General features: G+C 37.1%; 1 protein-coding gene and 2 long non-coding RNA genes across 14 annotated transcripts; 1 reads left to right on the forward strand and 2 right to left on the reverse strand.

Moving 5' to 3' along the window:
• Positions 1–8,085: 8,085 nt before the first annotated feature.
• On the reverse strand, positions 8,086–9,831 carry LOC113280284 (heat shock cognate 70 kDa protein-like). The gene is made up of 2 exons (XM_026528931.1): positions 9,349–9,831; positions 8,086–8,910 (listed from the first exon to the last, which is right to left on the reverse strand). Exons 1-2 carry the CDS (start codon positions 9,829–9,831, stop codon positions 8,086–8,088), a joined length of 1,308 nt encoding a protein of 435 aa, XP_026384716.1.
• Positions 9,832–10,391: 560 nt separating this feature from the next.
• LOC113278312 lies at positions 10,392–12,815 on the forward strand. Of its 2 annotated transcripts, XR_003325423.1 has the most exons (6): positions 10,392–10,473; positions 10,593–10,746; positions 11,533–11,650; positions 11,738–11,841; positions 12,000–12,136; positions 12,215–12,815. It is a non-coding gene; the product is annotated as an uncharacterized LOC113278312 (long non-coding RNA). The 2 variants fall into 2 exon arrangements; XR_003325422.1 differs by having other exon boundaries at positions 10,405–10,746.
• Positions 12,816–13,943: 1,128 nt separating this feature from the next.
• LOC113283910 lies at positions 13,944–17,559 on the reverse strand. 11 transcript variants are annotated; one of them, XR_003327810.1, is made up of 6 exons: positions 17,216–17,559; positions 16,720–16,938; positions 16,209–16,303; positions 16,045–16,124; positions 15,066–15,505; positions 13,944–14,650 (listed from the first exon to the last, which is right to left on the reverse strand). It is a non-coding gene; the product is annotated as an uncharacterized LOC113283910 (long non-coding RNA). The 11 variants fall into 11 exon arrangements; XR_003327812.1 differs by having other exon boundaries at positions 16,209–16,605; XR_003327814.1 differs by having other exon boundaries at positions 16,045–16,303; positions 16,720–16,912.
• Between the last annotated feature and the right edge of the window lie 2,642 nt (positions 17,560–20,201).

Genomic DNA, 20,201 nt, shown 5'->3' on the forward strand with positions numbered 1-20,201 from the left:
AATGAAAAGTGACTATAAAGACCAAGATATATATGTACATACCATTTCAGATTTGCATTGAGAAAAGTTTTTTCTCCCCATTGTGTGTGTGTGGCTTTTTGATGGCTCCGGCTCTTGATATTGTGATTGAAAAGTACCTTATGAAAACACAAGTCAGTATAGATTAGACATGATTGTAAAGAAGAAAATTACTAAGTGAAGATAACAGAGTTATGAATTTACGTGATGTTCTTCAGCAGTCCAAAATGTCACAAGATCTTTCCTGACCCTGTCGGTTTTATATAACGTTCATCTAGTGCGACAAAATCCTGAAATAGATAAAACAATGTCATCCAGTACATAAGTCACCCGAACAAATCGTATGGCACCCAAAACAAGCAAACATAAATAAAGAAATGGCTATTCCATGTTAAGTAATCGAATAATTCTATGGTTAATCACATGCCAACTATCGAACGAAGGATACAAATTCAGTTTATAGTAAGTATGGTCACCTGAAGTTGCCCTTTCTTATACTCCCAAGCTTGCTTATCCCAATGACTATAGTGGTGATCCTGTCTCAGAACCCTGAAGTCAATGCAGCTTTTGGGCGTAGCTTCTCCTCCAACCTACATACACATTACAAAGATATCACAAAATACATACATGCAATAATTATTTTACACAAAGACAGGACCTCTACCAGGATATACCTAACAGTTAACCATACCACCAACTATAATAATTCACAAATATGTTGTAGCAAAATCAAATCACTACAGCCCTTATAAAAAGATTCGCCTTATATTGTAATTTGTCTCATTGTTGTTGGTCTCTAATAAGTTGCACAAATCCATATGTTGATCAGAAATATTGGGTTGAGGGAGATATACTACTAAGATGTTCAGAAAGATAAAGGGATTGATCAACATAATTGCTGCTGATAATTCTGGATCTTGAAAAAAGAACAATCAAATTCAATAACCACCTTTGGCAACTTAATGTTTCTTCGATCTCTACTAACAGTGTGTTAGTTACTAGTGATGATGCACCAGGTTGGTGTCATATACACCGGATCCATTACTCTTGGATAAGATGCATCGGTCATGAAATCCACCTTTCCTAATCCGCTCATGCCAATGATTATCCACAAATGAGTTCCTTCCCTTCGTTCTTTTCTTCTTGGTCTTCTTCCGTGTTACCCGAGGCTTTAGCAGCAACAACTTGGTAACTTTTCTTCCAACATCTTTCATATCTCTCTTCCTTGCAGTTGATCGTCTTGATTTCAGATTGTTAGTCAGAATACTCAGTCAGCTGCAAAACAGTTGCAACCATCTTCACAGTCTACGCAAGATAAACATTTAGTCCAGTCTCTGCAACTATTAACTAGGATCTAATTGCATTCTGTTATTCTGTTTTCACTATCTTATCTTGTAATCCATATAAATATATGCAATCTGTCTCCACAATATTCTGTGGAAGTAATTCACCCAAATATCATCTTTTAGCTTGGTATCAGGCTCTCGATCCAGATTCCGGCTTCCGCACCTATCAAAAAAAATCTATACAAAAAAAAAAATCAAAACAATGGCAGAAGTTACAACTACTCTACGCCAGGTTCAAATCCATCACCTTGTTACTTTGAAACATACTGGTACTAATCATGTATTGTGGAAGGCTCAGTTCAAGCCTATACTGAAAGGCTATGACTTAACAGGGTTTATCGATGGATCAAAACAAAAACCACCAAGAAATCTACCAGAAAGTGAGGATGTTAATCCTGCGTTTACAGCATATGAGCACCAAGACTCGTTGATCGTTGGTTGGCTGAATTCAACCTTGACTCCTGAAGTTCTCAGTGTAGTTGCAGAACTTGATACTGCACAGGAGATATGGGATATCTTGGAGTCTGAGTTTGCTCCGAAAACATTTGCTCACCGGATGAATCTAAAGAGACAGCTTCATAACCTGCACAAAGGTAATAAAACTTTGAAGGTGTATTCAAATGATGCTAAGCGTTTATTTGATCAGCTTGCAGCCACAGGATACACCGTACCAGCTCATGAGAAAAAGCAATCCATTTGCAATGGATTAAATCATACTTATGACCCAATTGTTACAACATTGAGTACTGCTGAAACAATTGACATATCAATCTTCGTCACTCATCTTCTGACATTTGAGATGAGGCTAGAACATCAGATGTCTCAGATGCAAGAACCAGTTGCCAACTTTGTCAGTTCTTCCTCGTCGTCTGCAGGCAGATATGCACCAAGAGGGGTTTCAAATCCACCAAGAGGACCAAATCCTCCAAACAATAACAATTGTCGCCCTCAACAGCCTCCAAGAAATACTGGTAATGGTCCAGTCTATTGCCAGATTTTCAAAAGGCGCAACCATACTGCAGATCGATGCTGGTTTCGCTATGACAAAGATACCCACCAACATGCCAAAGCGCCTGAAGCTTATATTGCCTTACCAGGTGGGCAGGCTAATGGACAATGGGTAACTGATACTGGTGCAACCCATCATTTAACTCCTGATGTGAACAACATCTGTATTCCGCATGAATATGGAGGCACGAATCAAGTCCGTGTGGGTAATGGTAATGGTCTGGAAATTGCGCATATTGGTAACGCAACATTCACTCATAATACACGTTGTTTTATGTTAAATCAGATTTATCATGTACCAAAGATTAAAACAAATCTTCTATCTGTTTCTCAGTTCTGTAAAGACAACAATGTGTTTTTTGAGTTTCACACAAACTTTTTTCTTGTGAAGGACAAATGCACGGGAGCAATGCTGCTAAAGGGGAGGAATGAGAATGGGTTGTATATTTTCGATGGAATAGGTGACATAAATCCATCCAAAACGCCACGGTCTTGTCTCTCATCCAGTCAACCTGTTTGGCACCAGCGCCTGGGTCACCCAATGCTTGGAACAGTTTCAAAAATAATTAGAAATTTCTCCCTTCCTGTTTTGCATAAGAAGTTCGATTTTTGTCACTCTTGTCATGTTAGCAAGAGTAGAAAACTTCCCTTTTCTCTCAGTACTACTACCTTTGATAAACCTTTGAGTTTGGTTGTTTCTGATATTTGGGTTTCTCCACAAATTTCAAGACATGGTTTTCGTTATTACTTGTTGTTAATGGATGTTTTCTCTCATTACACCTGGGTATTTCCAATGGTTCATCGATCTAATGCTTACAATCTTTTTGTTCAATTTCACAAACAAGTAGAAAATTTAACTGGTCATAAAATCCAGATTTTCCAATCTGACAATGCTCTTGAGTACAAAAGAATTACCTCCTATCTAAACAGTTCAGGCATCCAACATAGATTTTCCTGCCCTCATACCTCAGCTCAGAATGGTTTTGCAGAGCGTCGTATAAGGCATGTAACAGAAAGTGGTCTAGCACTTCTATTTCATGCTCACTTGCCAAAAGAATTTTGGTCAGAAGCCTTCACAACTGCTTGTTATCTTATCAATAAAGTACCTAAATCTAGATCAGATACAAAAACACCTCTTGAGTTGCTGTACAGTAAAAAACCAGATTATGCATTTTTAAGAGTGTTTGGTTGCTTAGGTTATCCCTGTTTGCGACCATACAATGCAAACAAATTAGAGCCCAGGTCCCTTCCGTGTGTCTTTTTAGGGTACATTGCAGCACATAAAGGCTATATATGCCTCCATCTGCCAACCAATAGGCAGTATATTTCACGCCATGTGAGATTTGAAGAAACAACATTCCCATTCTCTCCTCGACAGCAGCAAGATCTTGAAGTTTGTCATCCAATTACTGCAACAAGCACAGATATCCTTAGCTCATCAGTTTTCAGTCCAACACCTCCTGTACAGCTACAGCTCCAGCAGCCGCTATCACCAGCTTTGCCGCAACCACAATCTCCAGCATATGCTCTATATTCTCCACAGTATTCTCCAGCTGCATCAGCAGAGTCAGCGGGTAATTCCTTGTCTACTGCTCATGCTGAATCTGAGGTTCAACCTACACCACAGCACCAGCAACAAGGTCACATGATGGTAACACGAGCTAAAGTAGGTATTACCAAACCAATCCAGAAATTGTGTCTTACTACAACTAAGTATCCTTTGCAAGACGAGGATTTTATGTAGCCAACATGCTACTCTAAGGCTTGCAAAATACCTGAATGGAGAGATGCAATGGACAATCAGATAAATGCACTGATACGTAATTGCACTTACTCACTCGTAAAGTATGAAAATGGCATGAATGTGGTGGGGTCTAAGTGGGTTTATCGGATTAAGAAAAACCCAGATGGTACTATACAGCGCCATAAAGCACGTCTGGTTGCTAAAGGATTTACACAGCAAGAGGGAGTAGATTATGGTGAAACATTCTCACCGGTAATCAAAACATGTACTATCAGACTAGTTCTATCACTTGCAGTGATGAATGGCTGGCAGTTGCGTCAACTAGATGTTGAGAACGCGTTTTTACATGGTGTCTTGGAGGAAGAAGTATACATGAAGCAGCCTGCTGGCTATGTCGATCCAAACTTCCCCAATCACGTCTGTAGGCTACATAAATCCTTGTATGGCCTCAAACAGGCACCACGTGCATGGTTTTCTCGTCTCAGCAGTCATCTTCTCCATCTAGGGTTCAAGGCATCAGTGGCAGACTCATCTCTTTTCATCAGAATTTCTGGTGGTTCAACTACATATGTGTTAATTTATGTTGATGATATCATTGTGACAGGCTCTGAATCTAAGATGATTGATCAGCTGGTGACTGATTTAAGGACTGCCTTTGCTGTTAAAGACATGGGAGCCCTATCTTATTTCCTAGGTGTTGAAGTGTTACACCAAGGTAACAACCTAGTGCTTTCTCAAAGGAAATACATCTCAGATTTACTACATCGCACTAAACTATATGGAGTTAAGTCGGTTTGCACTCCACTGGCTGCTAACCTCCAAGTTCGTAGACAAGGGGCTGAGAAGTTTACTGATCCTACTCTTTACAGAAGTGTTGTGGGGGATTTGCAATATCTTCACATCACACGGCCTGACATAGCAGTGGCTGTTAACAAGGCCTGTCAATTTATGCATGAGTCATATTTGAAGCACTGGGAACTAGTAAAACGTATCTTGCGTTACTTGAAGCAGACAATCGACTACGGCTTATTCTTCACGCCAACCTTAAATTATTCACTCAATGCCTATTCAGATGCAGATTGGGCAGGGAATTTAGATGATCGCAGGTCAACTAGTGGCTACTGTATCTATTTTGGGGGTAATCTTATTTCATGGAATGCCAGGAAACAAAAGACTGTTTCAAAGTCCAGCAAAGAATCAGAGTATCGTGGCATTGCAATTGCAACTTCAGAACTTATTTGGATTCAGTCTCTGTTACAGGAATTAGGAATTCATACACCTGTACCTTCCTTATGGTGTGACAATCTGGGAGCAACTTATCTGACAGCAAACCTAATCTTCCACGCCAGAACAAAGCATATAGAGATCGACTATCACTTTGTTCGTGAAAGAGGGGCAGCTAAACAACTACAAGTGCACTTCATCAGTTCCATGGATCAAATAGAAGATTTATTTACTAAAGGCCTGTCTTCCGCAAGATATCAACTTCTGCATGACAAATTGAACATCCGTAAACTCCAGTTCAACTTGAGGGAGGGTGTTAGTCAGAATACTCAGTCAGCTGCAAAACAGTTGCAACCATCTCCACAGTCTACGCAAGATAAACATTGAGTCCAGTCTCTGCAACTATTAACTAGGATCTAATTGCATTATGTTATTCTGTTTTCACTATCTTATCTTGTAATCCATATAAATATATGCAATCTGTCTCCACAATATTCTGTGGAAGTAATTCACCCAAATATCATCTTCTAGCTCAGATCATCCTGCCTCTCTCTCTCTCTAAAGCTTTCAGGGTTAGGGTTCAAGATGACACTTTCCCTTTCTTTATATCTTTACCTATGCTGTTGCTTTACTATTTACCAGTTACCTTAGTAGGAATGGGTGTCAGAGATTAACACAAGTAATTTTTCTTTCTGTGTTCCACTGGCCAGTTCTAACTTTTAACATGGTAGAAAGAAAGTCTGAACTTCTGTAATAATTAAAATAAATTATATTCCGGGCCTGGGTTTGCTTTATCTCTTTGTTTAATAATCCCAAATATCTCTATTTCGGTTCTTATCAATTTGATGAAAGCGGAACTGGTGTTATGTACTGTAGTTGTTAATCAATTCTAGATAGCTATTAGGTTTTCTGAAACATCCTCTCGGTATATGAGTCAAAAGTATCCTAGTAGGTAAATTGAATTCACATACTAGACTAGACAAATAGCGCGTCCAAGCGGTAAGCATTGTAAAGTTTATTGTTTTCGTTCTTATCTACATGTTTTGATCAATCTCTGTGTTTGTGACTGTCTACAGTGTTATAAAAATTCTGGTCAGTCGAACTGCTTTTTGGGATCATGTATTCTAACACACATACTCCATTTGTTTTTATTGCAGCTCTGGTTGTGGGGTGTTCGTAGTGAGGCAAGAAAAAAATGGTCTTATGCACCCATCTTCGTTATCTGTATGAGCGAACTTGTAAAAGTGAACAGGTAAGATGTATTTTTGAGTCCTATGTTTGACAACTAGAGCTTGTTATCAAGAATTTCAAATATAGCATATCAAGATTTTAATATACTGGGAATCTGAAATTGGATGGGATATCTATTTGGGGATTTGGTTAATTGCTGTTAAGTATATAATCTCCGAGCGTCTGTCTAATTAGAATCGCCCGGCCAGTAATCTATTCTAAATGTTTGAACCCTTTTTGTTGATGTTCTGTCTAGCCCTCTTAAAACTTAAACATGTTAGAAAAAATGGCTAGTAGTTCTTATGCAATAATGATAATGGTATGTAGTTCAACGATGGTGAATTTGCTAGATCAGAATGAACATTTGGATGCCGTAGGAGAGTGTACTATCTTGAAACCATTTTACTATCCAAAATTAACTTCTCAGATTCCTCTTTTACTGGCTATCAAACAAGGAATGTGTACTATCTTGAAACCATTTTATATGTTAAAAGTTATTCTTCTGAATATTTAAAGAAGAAAAAACATGATGTAGCACTAACACAGCAGCCATATTGGATGATACGAAGATGATGCTCATATCAATAAAGTTAATTCTTTTATTTTTGATTTAGGGCTTTTGTTTCTTACTTTAGGTGAAGAGATCTTCAACCTACTGGAGGAGTTCTCTTGTAGGGAAAAGTAGAAATGGAACACCTTACTACAAAAACGAGAGAAGGTGAGAGAAATTAAAACCGTTAATAATGCTAAAATTTTATCAAATTTATGAATCAATAACAAGATTGATTTTTCCCTGATGATTTTGGGAGCAAATCAAGTAGATCTTGGGTTACAATGTTTTCTTTTAATTTCTGCGGATACATGGGTTAGGGTTTTTAATTTCTGCTGAAAGATTGGGTTGCTTTTGATCTAGGCTCACGATTCATCTTGCTGAGAACAGAAGTTGGATTCATGATTTCTTAGAATCAAATGAAAGAAGATAACTAAGAGAGACTGAGTTAGAGAGAAAGAGATAGAAGATTGTTTGGGAAGATAACTAAGAGAGACTGACGATAATTAATTTTCATAGACAGAATTTAGTATAGAAACAACAAACTTTGAGAAAACCAAACAAAACTAAAAAAATTCTGAAATTTCTTAGAGTTCAGATATTTGACAGAGATGGAGGGGGAAAAAAAATACTTACTTGGTGGGAAGTCGTTGGATGCTATCTGCATTATGACCGGCTTGATGTTGATGAACAGATGAGTCTTCCGCACCATCTGAAGATAAATGATTCTTAAATAGGTGTCGTTTATCTTCATGATGATCATCTATGATGAACTCAACATTCCCATTTTGTTGTTATTTGTTATTTTGACAGCTTGAATCCATGGTCAAATTTCACCTCAACAAAAATAAAATTCTGTTGTATTCTCTTCACCTAAAGTAAGAATTTCACCTAAAGTATTTCCCACATTCTTAAAGAGTTCAGTACTACCAGGAGACGCCTTAAAAATTTCATCCAACTTACTATTATAACACTTGTTTACTTCTTGCTAGTAACCAGCCAGCCACCTCCTGAATCTTTCTCAATGCACCTGGATCCAAATTTTTGCAAAGCACACTGCTACCATGCTCAGGAAAAAATTCATGCACAAACATTTCCAGTAGTCTCTTAACTTGTTTCCCCCGCTTCACCTGGTTACCCGCAGTTCTAATTTCTTCTGCAGTTCTTAACATATCATCCATCTCTTCTGCTGTAAACCTTTCAGTATTACTCCCCCAGGTGACTTTATGCTTCAAGATTTTATCCTTCACATGTGCAATACTGAAGATCCTGTTAATGTCTACGGAACAACCTAACTCCAATGGTACAACTGCTGAAGAAGGTGGCACTGTGTGAAGATTAAATTTACCGAGACGGTGGTAATCCCTGGAATCTGTACCTTCATTCTCAATCTCACTAATTCCAATTGAACATCCAGATTCGCGATTAATAGAACTCGTAAAACAAGTTGAGAATTTACCAGGGATCTTTGTGTTTCGTGGAACCAAAGTGATGTCAGGATCATCGATTGCTAAGCGAGACGGTGAAAATTCATCAAACTTTCCTACTGCTCCAAAGCCACTCAAAATTGCTGCTTCAATCGCCGCACCTTGAACAACAGCTGTGTATGGATCTATTCCCTCGCTTATACGACTATCTCCATTAAAGATCTCTTCAAGCAAAGGTTTGATTAATTGTGAACCAGCACCAGCTAGAATAACTTCTTGAACATAACATGCAGTAATTTTTGAAACATAAAGGCATTCTTCAACTGCCTTCTCGCATCTATAGAACAGCTCCCTATTCAATACCTTAAACGCATCATGATTTATAGTACATTCAAAACTGTTCTCATCTGGATAAAAAGAATCGAGCTCAATTTCATACTTGTTATCAGTAACAAGATGTTGGTTGAATTCGTCATAAGCATTTATCAACCTCCTCATGCGTGTATCGGTATTTTTAATCTCGTCCATCCGTTTTTGACGTTTTTTAATCTTCTTCTTCTTCTTCTTCTTCTTCTTCTTCTTCTTCTTCTTCTTCTTCTTCTTCTTCTTCTTCTTCTTCTTCTTCTTCTTCTTCTTCTTCTTCTTCTTCTTCTTCTTCTTCTTCTTCTTCTTCTTCTTCTTCTTCTTCTTCTTCTTCTTCTTCTTCTTCTTCTTCTTCTTCTTCTTCTTCTTCTTCTTCTTCTTCTTCTTCTTCTTCTTCTTCTTCTTCTTCTTCTTCTTCTTCTTCTTCTTCTTCTTAACTGCTGAGGACTCATTAATAAGCCTCAAAACATTAAGTCCTGCAAGTTTAGCCGCATCTTTGGTTGCTTGGCGTTGAGAATCATTGAAGAACGTCGGAACAGTGATGACAACATTTGTAACAGTTTTTAAACCAGATTCTTCAGCTATATCTTTCAATCTCATCAAAATCAATGACAAAATCTCTTCAGGAGAAAACAATTTTTCAAATCCCTTATGTCTAACCACAATCATTGCTTTATCATGATTACCAGCAACCACTTTGAAAGGCCAAAACTTAATACTAGATTGAACAGTAGGATCTGTGAATTTTCTACCAATTAAACGTTTCAAATCGAAGATAGTGTTGGGAAGATTATCTAGTACCTGATCTTTAGCTTCTTGACCGATCAAAATCTCATCCGAATCTGTAAACGCGACGAAATTTGGTATTCTTTCGTTTCCATGTGAATCTCTGATGATCTTTAATAATCCGATACAATCCATCCTAACTCTCCAAACAATTATTGAACTGAACTTTGTTCCTAGGTGAATCCCAATTGATTTACAAGGTTGTCTTTCGTAATCACCCATGGGAGAAAGAATTGAAGAAAGCAAGAATTGAGGAAATGATGTTAGAGATGGTAGTTTCTAGATCTATACTCGAAAGAATAAAGATGATGAAGTTTCGATTACAGAATCTGCAATCGATTTGTTGATTGTTTTGTTCCTGAGAGAAAGAATGGTAGAAAACAAAAATTGAGAAGAAGATGATGTTAGAGATGATAAATTTGTAGACTGAGAGTTTACAGATTCGTAGGAAAAAAAGATTTTTGATCAAGATTATGTGACTAGGTTCAATTTGATTGTTTTGTTCAAGAACAAGAGTGGTGTTCTTGAGAGGGAATGTTTTGAAATGTGAAGTAAGGGGCGGAAAATTTGATTTATAGTCGAACCTAAATTATGGGCCTGGTTTTGGCCCGTCCACTAAATTGGAAATCCAAACGGTTAATATATGTCCAAACTACCCTCCTTTGATTTATTTCTTCCTTGTCTTTCCTCTTGGGGTCTTTTGCTCTCTGCAACTAAACACGATTTCTAGGGTTTTATAGAAATCCATTGTTAACGTATTACTTTCTGTTGGTGTTGGTAGGGATGGCAATGGGGCGTTACTTTTGTACACCTCATTTCTGGTTCAATTTAAGTTGAAAGTATAAATGAGATCCTGATTTTCTTTCAATAATGTGTTTGTTTATTTTTAATTGCAGATTCAATTTGTTCTCATAAGATCTTCAGTGTTTGATTTGGGTTGTTTATTGATGTGACGCTATTGGACGATGCCTGGTGATAAGAAATCTGCCATCGTGGATGGGTTATAGACGAAGTGGAGGGGAATCATCTAATGGGAATAAGAAAGTTTTGGTAAGTGTCTCGTGTTTTTCTCTGTGATTATTTTAGACTAAATGTTCTATAAATGCTGTTTTTGGAAGCAAATTTTGCGTTTTGAAATAAACATATCCATCGGGTTATGGTACATATGCATGCAATGATTTGGAAAGTAACTTGCTAAGACTTCTTAAGGGGATTGTAGGATTTCTTAATTCGGTTAATGTCTTAGGATTTTCAAAAAAAGTTTATGTGATTTACAAGAGTACATAGTCTCTATTATGTGTAGCTATTAGCTAGTGACCTTTTACAGTACATTTCAAATGTACTCTCTTTATGTGTGCTTGATGATTGTATCTAAGGAAGTGCAATAATTACTGAGCGATCAAGTTAGCAGTATGTACTTGAATTTTCGATCGGTGAGCATGTTGAAAGAGGCCCCTATCAGCTCAATGGCCATTAACCATTGTATATTAAGTGCATTTTACATAGTTGGTTAGAATTTGCTTCGTTGGCTAAATATCTGTAACTTTTGGTTTCTTTCAGCTAATTTATGAACTTTATATATATCTTGAGCTAGCTATTTCATAAAAGCAGCACTTGCAAGTGACTCTGTTAGTCCCATTAGCTCCTTATATTTTATTTTTTTTGGAGATCTTTCATATGACTTCAGAAGTAATATGTTGAGCTCATACTAGTGTTTGCTTGTCTGTTTCCATTTCGATTCATATGGTTTTGAACAGAGCTACTTCTTGTTGGTGTATCAAGCATTACTCTAGTCTACCTATATTTCCATTCAGGCAACATGTTTCTTTCTTTTAGGTGATTCTCCCTGATGGCGAGCAAAAGTCTAAAAAAGATACCACTGTTGACCTCCTTCGTTCTGAACTACAAATCTTGCGGATGCATATGGCTAAGCTTGTTGATGCAGGGCGAAATAGTATGTGTACGAGATTACCTATTTTTGTCTGGGGTGATTTAAAAGAACACTCTGTTCATAAAAAATTTGAAATTGCTAATGTTGCAGGAACTGCTACGGAGTTTGCAATTTCCCTTCTCCAGACCTTATTTACCCGGGAATCCTGAATTGGTGTCTCTGAGCTCCATAATCTCGTAGAGCCACTGGCAAAGGTTAGAATGCCTTTATTTGTTATTAAGTTTTAAATCACTATAAGTGAATGGGATTTTATTTTGAGACATTGATGGTGTTCACCTGGGTGGTGGTTTTTTAAGGCCTGAAATTTGATTGCATCAAGACACAACTGATGGATGATTTTATGTTGTTGCAGATAGGTACATGACCTGGATCTCCTGAATAGTTACCGCAGCGTTTTTGGATTTCCTGGAATGCTTCTGCTACCGTCCCTGATCCTCCGGTTATATATCTAGCAAGGACAAGAAAGGGAAGCAGTGTAGATATAGAGAGGTATTTCCCTATGAGTGTTTTTTATCTTGTTAATAACAGCATTTTTAATAGTTATTAATTGCATTCGTATTTCTACAGGCTCCCTCTGCTCGTTCACTTGTAAGGGATGAGGAGTCTATAACATAAGATTCTCTTGGCTTCCGTAAGCAGGTAAATGTAAATGTCACTTTGCTGAATACAGTTTGCATGCTACTTTACGTTGTTCATTTACTATATGTTGATGTTGTCTCTTTTTTGAGGTATTGTTTTTGTGTTATCCACTTATCTCCTGTGTATTGTACTGATTCCACCTTATTACGTTATTCATCCATTATATATATAGACAGTTTATCTTTGCCAACAGTTACATGTTTGTTTATACTCAGTGAGGATAGTAGAAATATCTATAGACCTCTCTCTTGAAACATCGAGATCGTTGGTTTGTTGCATTGAGTGAATGCACCCCATCCTCTACTTTGTTTGTAAACAGTGCGTTGTAAAATGCACTGGGTTTATTAAATAGTGCATATAAAATGCACTCGACTGTAATGCACTGGTAGAACTACAAGGTTTAGAAGCATTAAACTATGAAACCTTTGAGAGTTGCAAGTAAACAAGAAATTCTGAATCCAGTAGATGTCTTAGGATTTTTTAATTTTGTTTTTTCTCTATGATTTGCACGAGTGTAAGCATCCCTTGGCTGATGTTGTATAGCTACAGACCTTTTACAGTGCATTTTGTCGGTACTCGATTATGCAAACGTGATGATTGTATCTAAGAAAGAGCGAAAATATACTGAGAGATTAAGTTAGCAATATGGATTTAATCTTGGTATTAACCTGGTTTTTTCGGTGCATTTTAAGTGTACTCGATTATGTGAACTTGATGATTTACACTATTTTACACACATGGTTGAAATTTGTGTCGTTGGCTCAATATCTGTAAACCTTTGTTACTTCGTAAGCTTGCTCCAAAAAGCGCACCTGATTTTTTGCAGTCCAACAGTAAAAACATGCATATCACCCGTTGTATTATCACGCAGGAAACTGCAAGTTAGTTGCTCTTGGGTACCGATGAGATGGTTGTTTTTTCCGAGTCTATTTTATTTAGTGTTTACGTATCAGTGTGAATGCTAATGCTCAGTTGCTCACTGAAAGAAAGGATTTATAGACCCTCCCTAAAAACAGATCTATTTCTTCTGTTTCCTCACGAGGGTTTTTGCTCTCATAAAGATGATTTCCAGGGTTTATAGAAAATAATGAAAATACTCAAAATAGTAATCTACATAATCTCCCTAAACTCATTGTTAACTTTGAAGATACTTTCTGGTGCTGGTATGTCAAGATAAGAGGTATTCTACTTCTAAAGAAGTTTGTCCACTTAGTTAGCTTTTCTAACACCTAATTTCTGGTTCAATTTTGAGATGGTGAGAGCTATTGATTGTTATAGGGTCACCTAATTTGCCGGTTGGCACCAACATTGATGGCAATGACAAGAATAAATTAAGACTCTTGGTGGCTGTGATTTGGGTAGTTTGAAACAAGTCTCATGTGGAGCAGCTCCTTTAAGTGGAAAGACAATGCAAGATTTTCTTCAGAGCTTTCCTCATATCGTCTTTTGTCAAGTGAAATAGCTTTTCCTTTTAAGTGTATTATATTCACATAGATCTGTATGTTTTTTGCGATCAAAAATTGTTCGTTGTACGAGTTTGTCTCATCTTCAGGGCAATGGAATGACTGAGTCCACTGCTGTGGGAACCCGCGGTTTCAATACTGAATATTTTCAAAATTATACTTCAGTGGGACTGTTGTCTAAAAAGACTGCAAGATGACAGCAAGACAATCTAAAAAGAGTACAGAACAGAAGAACAGTTCATATATGGAAAGAGTAATTTAAGAAACCGCACATGTTACTAGAGATTACATTTTGATATTCCAAACCCTGCACAATTTCGGCATGAAAAAGGTGGTAATATCAAACTTCCCACACCTGAATCTATGAACTAGAGAACTAGGTAATATCAACCTAAACCAGAGAACTTCGAGAATTCAGTATAGTTGATACTATGACTGGGTTTCAATAGACAGCAGACGTGCAGCACATGAATGGTACCCATTGTTTCACTTTCCTCTTTTCTTTATGCATTGTCACTGGAAACCTTGCGGGAAATCCAATTCCTTCTGCTGGTCGGTTTTCATGGTCAATTCTGTGGCAGTTGTAGAATTCAGTCTTGGGTAAGAGATGATCGTCTTTTGTTTGGTTTTCACCTTCTTGCTTTCAATTATTGACCCAAGGAGACTTCTTAACGAAGTAGTATGTCTTTCTTCTCCTCTTGATTAGTTAGCGTCTGGATATCAGAAGAAGCAGATTTTAGGTCTCCTTCATCACTGGATTTGGCCAAGGATGTGATAGAAGGTGGCTCAAGCCTGTTAGTGCTTACATTCTGTGAGTCAGTTCCTTGTGCTGCCTTCATCGACACTGGGGTATTAGTGTCTTGTACATCACTCGCATCTTTCAAGGAAAGAGCCGTTACATCTGCAAAAAAATAAATCATCAAACAGATTTAGTAATTGCTTTCGCACTATTACTTCCTTTTCTTATTATCTTGGTCCTGTTATGATCTTTCTACATAAATTAGACAAACTAATATGAGAATAACTTTATATATGATTTCCTATGGAACACTCTATTTCCTAAACAATGTGGTATGTGGAGAAAAGTGATACTTCTGTAACATACAAAACAATTACATCGAAATGGAGGATCTAAAAATTGATGTTAAGGCTAGTTGTATGAAATAAAATAACTGCTAATTAATACTTCCCACACCTGAATCTATAAACTAGTATATCTACCCTAACCTAAACCAGAAAACTTCGAGAATTCAATATGGTTGATACTATGACTAGGTTTTCAAATTGACAGCAGACGAGCAGCACATGAATGGTACCCATTGTTTCGCTTTCCTCTTTTCTCTATGCATTGTCACGGGAAACCTTGCTGGGGAATCCCATTCCTTCTACTGGTTGGTTTTCATGGTCGATTTCGTGGCAGTTGTAGAATTTACAGTCTTGGGTAAGAGATGATCGCCATTTTATTTGGTTTTCACCTTCTTGCTTTCAATTATTGACCAAAGGAGACTTCTTAATGAAGTACTATGTGTTTTCCCAGAATTTTTTTCTTTCTTCTCCCCTTGAGTAGTTAACGTCTGGATCTTTGAAGAAGCAAATTTTAGGTCTCCTTGATCATTGGATTTGGCCAAGGATGTGATAGAAGGTGGCTCAAATCTGTTGGTGCTTACATTCTGTGAGTCAGTTCCTTGTGCCGCCTCCATCGACACTGGGGTATTAGTTTCTTGTACATCACTCACATCTTTCAAGGAAAGAGACTCTACATGATGAAATAAAATAACTGCTAATTAATATTTGCAACAAGAACCGATCAAATAGAATCAAAGACTTGCAACAATAACATGAAACATGGACTCAGTTCAATGGGGTGTCGATAGTCCACACCTAACAATTGGGTATAGCCATTGTGACAGTATCCAGAGCTATAAAGGCATCTTAGTTGTCTATATACTACCTTGCATTTCAACTGCTCTTCTATAACATCGTATATCAGAACACTCCCAAGCAGATAATTTCAGAAAACTTACAAGCAGACCCATGAATGCAAATTGATGTGAAAAAATGAAAGTTGCATAGAATTTTTGCAGCAGTAAAACATGGTGTAGTACTATCCAGTGTATACTGGCATATGGTATTCCCATTCTTGACTAAGTTTTGTAATGCTTTACACAGACAAATATGAGAAACATTTCAATCACGAACAGTCAAATTCAAGACCGGATAATAAACCTCGAATAGCTTTCAAGTTGCAGGAATGAAAAGTGACTGTAATTTATAAAGACTGACATGTGTATGTACCTACAGTTTCAGCTTTGCATCGTTGGAAGTTTTCCCTACCCATTGTGTGCTTGGTTTTCTGGTGGGTTCTACTTTTTTACCTTAGGAGCACAAGTTAGAATTAGTTAGACATGACTGTAAAGAAGAAAATTACTGGGTGAAAATGACAGAGTTCTCATTTTTACTGATGCTCTTTAGTAGATCAAAATTTCACAAGATCCTTCCTCTCTTTGTTGGTTAGCGCATTGGATTTATAACGTTCATCTAGTGCAAACAAATCCTGCAATAGAAAAACAATAAACTTTGTCATTCAGTGCATAATTCACACAAATGAACTATACGACGCACAAAATAAGCAAATGAGTAATTCAGTTTTCAATCGCCAATGTCCTGCATATTTGCACAAGCAAATGATTGTGTGTCAATCGTGACCAGCTTGAGAGCATACACATTTCAAACTGAAACCCCAGGAAATTTCCCTTTTAATGGGATCGATTTCAACCCAATTAGCAACCGAAAAACCCCTGCGGCAGCACTCGAAATCTGAAACCATGTGTATCACACACGAAGCTATAACAAAACCTATATATAATAACAAGAGACAAAGTTGGAATTGCTGGGAAGAAATTTGAACGATTGAGTAGCACAGGTGTCAAACAAAATTTTAGCAGGAGAACTAAAATTCAGAAAAATTACCCTCAGTCACGGCATTCTCGGTTTCTCCTTCAACCACTGCAATGTTATTAGGCTTCCCTTGAACATTTGGTTGCCTCGGCTGAATGGGGTTGCATCTTTGCGCTGTCGGTAGGTGGTTTGCCATGGAAATTCTGTCTCCGCATATAAAGCTGAGGAGGTTGATTTGCAACTGGTGGTGCAGGAACTTTGATATCTTGCATTTTAGCACATGCTGTATTACTGTCCGGTATTCAACAAATAATGAATGACCAACTGTTTTCTTCGTTTTTCACACATAAAAATGAAATCAAATATATGCATATAGTCATCTTCTTATAAGTTGTAACTAGTAGGTAGCAAAATCATTGGAAAATCTCTTAAGTTTGATAGATGCCAGGTAACTTTCTAGTATGGCTAGAAATCAGCTTATTCAAAGCACTCTTACAAAATTTCAGAATATAAACATTGTTAGATAGCTAAGTAGTCGGTTCAATAGCAGTTGAAATTACACCCTTACCTTAAATGATAGACATTAACCAGTAACTTTTCTCCTTAAATTTCTTTGGAGGTAGAGGCGATCACAGGACATGTTAACTTTTCCGATTCCGCTCATACTGATTATCCAGATTAGAGAAATAAACCACTTTGTTTCTTCTTCCGTATCTTCTTTTTCGTCTTCTGAATCTAGAGCAACAACCCAAACAGTTCTGATTTATTACTGACTTTTCTTCTTCCATATCTTTATGTTTCTTCATCTTTGTTTTAGTATTTGGATCAAACAATAAATTAGATCTAAGATCTATTTATTCATCTGGATGTTTTGATTTCAGAAAGGGAAGACAGATTGGTTTGTATCACCAATTCTCTCTCTCTCTCCCCCAAACTTTTCCAATTTATATATTTAGAGTTGGATTTAGGACACCCACTAAAATATCTTCCACCTGTCCGATGCTGTTGTTCTAGTATCTACACAGTACCCACTGGATAAGGGCAGCTAGGATAGAGCAATGACTCATTGTTTATTGATGTGGATATCAAGTGAGTGTATACAGAAGTTACTGAAAATGGATTTTATGGAACCTATGCTGTATTTCAACAAAATTTCACAACTGAATACCCAAAGTACTATTTCGACAAAATTTCGAATTTCTGAGCTCTAACCTAACCCATTCCCGGGCTCAGCATAGCTCATTAGCAACAATAATTTTAGAACATAATATTGTAGAACCATCATTTGAGGCATACAAGAAAATTTTGGGCATATTATATAAGACAAAAACAGAGTTGGGAATAGTGCTTCTAGGGTATCCCTTATCCAACCTATTTTCATAAATGCTAAAATATCCCGAATGATTAGTGTTTAATTAGTGTTAAATTAATTGATTAGTTGTTAATGGGTGTAGTTAGGATTAGAGTTTAATTTAGGATAATAATATTCTTTTTAAATAGATTGAGTGAGTAGATTAAAGAAGAAGAAGAGGAGGAGGAGGAAGTAGAAAAACAAACTTTTTTTTCTTTGAGATTTTTGTGATTGTTGATAGATGTGTGAGGAAGGTGAATCTTACTCACGTAAACCTAAGAATATACATATCAATTAGGAAGGAAATCCGGAGATGGCTTATTTGTTGGATTATGAAAATGATATTACCCAAACTCAACTTTTTTCTCAATCTCAAGATGATGACTTTTTTGAGCCAAATCTCGAAGATGAGTACATGGATGAAGAACCCAATGCTAATAATACACAGGTATGGTTGTAGACGTTGTCTAATGTCCTTTGTAGCTTGAATTCACCAAAAGTTTTGATTTTTGTATGTAGTTATGCACAACATAGTTAAGTTCGGCAGATAGGTGTATGTCGAACCTTGATAAATAAGAACAGTTCGGTTTGTGCGATTGTAATATTTATAAGCCGAAGTGTCATTAAATTATTTTGGCGCCAAATAATTTACATGGTTCGGCTTGAATAGGATGTGCTAATATAAGCTGAACGATATACAAAATAATTTATGAGTTACAATGTAATGTTCGGCTCTCACGTCATACAGGCGAACAAATATGTTTTCAAAAATTTCAAGTCTGATGGTTCGGCTTATAATATTATTTCCCAATACGCCGAATCCATATATGACGAGTAGTTCGCCTTTGAAAGTCAAACACGGATGAGTCGAACTCAGTAGCTCGGCCTTTAAATTGTATTGCGAATGAGCCGATCTAACCCAAAACCCATGCGATATTGTTGTAGATTGTTCCTGAAATGAAAAATATGGAGGATCAACCACCGGTTGTTGATGTCATTCATGAAGATACTAAAGATCACTTCCAAATTGACTTGGTAGGTAATCTAATTTATGTTTTTATTAATTTTCAAGTATGTTGTATTCAAAATCATTAATAAAACTTAACTTTTGTACTTGTGGATATGTAGACGTGGAAAACAAAAGAATAAGTTGTTCAATGGGCTGAGAAACATGGTTTGAAAATCAATTGCGTCCTAGTTAAAGGTAGACAAAGCCGAAAGGAGCGGGTTGAGATGGTTTGTGAGAGAGGCGGGAAGAAAGTAAGCAAGAAGAAAAAGGTACGGTGTATATTGGGAAGACCGGGAAAAAATATAAGACTAAAACAAGGAAGATAAATTGTCCCTTCAAGATCGTCTTTAATTGGAACATAAATGAAAGAGTTTTCACAATGAATAAAGATATGGATTGCCGTCATAACCACCCACGTCCAAAGGATCTTCATGTACATTATAGAGACGGAAGACTCAAAGCTCATGAATATGCGGAGGTAGATAAAATGACACGAGCACGTATGCCACCCTCTAAAATTCTTAGCAAGTTGAAGACGGATGATAAGAATAACAAGATTACGTTGCAACAAATCTATAACGCGAGAAGTACTTTGAGAAGAAAGGATTTGAAAGGTAGGTTGGTGATGCAACAATTATTGTGGTTGGCGCAAAATAAGGACTATGCTTGCCAAAAGAAATTGGATGAATTCGGCCATGTGATGCACCTTTTTATTGCCCATCGAGAATGCGTAAAGTTGGCGTTACGCTTCCCACAAGTTCTCATATTGGAATGCACTTACAAGACCAATAACTATGATACGCCCTTGATGAACATGGTTGGTCATACGTCAACCAAGTCACCTTTCACCGTTGCTTTTTGTTTTTTTGCATGATGAGTTGAAAGAAAGCTATGTTTGGGCATTGGAACAAGTGAAGTTAATCTTCCGAGAGGACGCTCTTCCAAAGGTCATGGTAACCGACCAGGAGGCGTTATTGATGTTTGCTGTAAGGAAGGTATTCCCGAACGCGCAAAACTTTCTTTGTACCTTTCATGTATGGAATAATGTTAGTAAAAAATTCCAACATATAATTCAACCGCTCAAGTTGAAAGAGCTAGAGGTGATTGCTAAATTACCGGATGGAGAACGAGAAGTGAAGAAGAAAAAATTCAAGAAATCATATGAGGCTAACGAAAAGATGTGGGCATGTTTCT

The sequence above is a fragment of the Papaver somniferum genome, chromosome 5, assembly GCF_003573695.1.
Source record: "Papaver somniferum cultivar HN1 chromosome 5, ASM357369v1, whole genome shotgun sequence".
Lineage (NCBI taxonomy): Eukaryota > Viridiplantae > Streptophyta > Magnoliopsida > Ranunculales > Papaveraceae > Papaver > Papaver somniferum.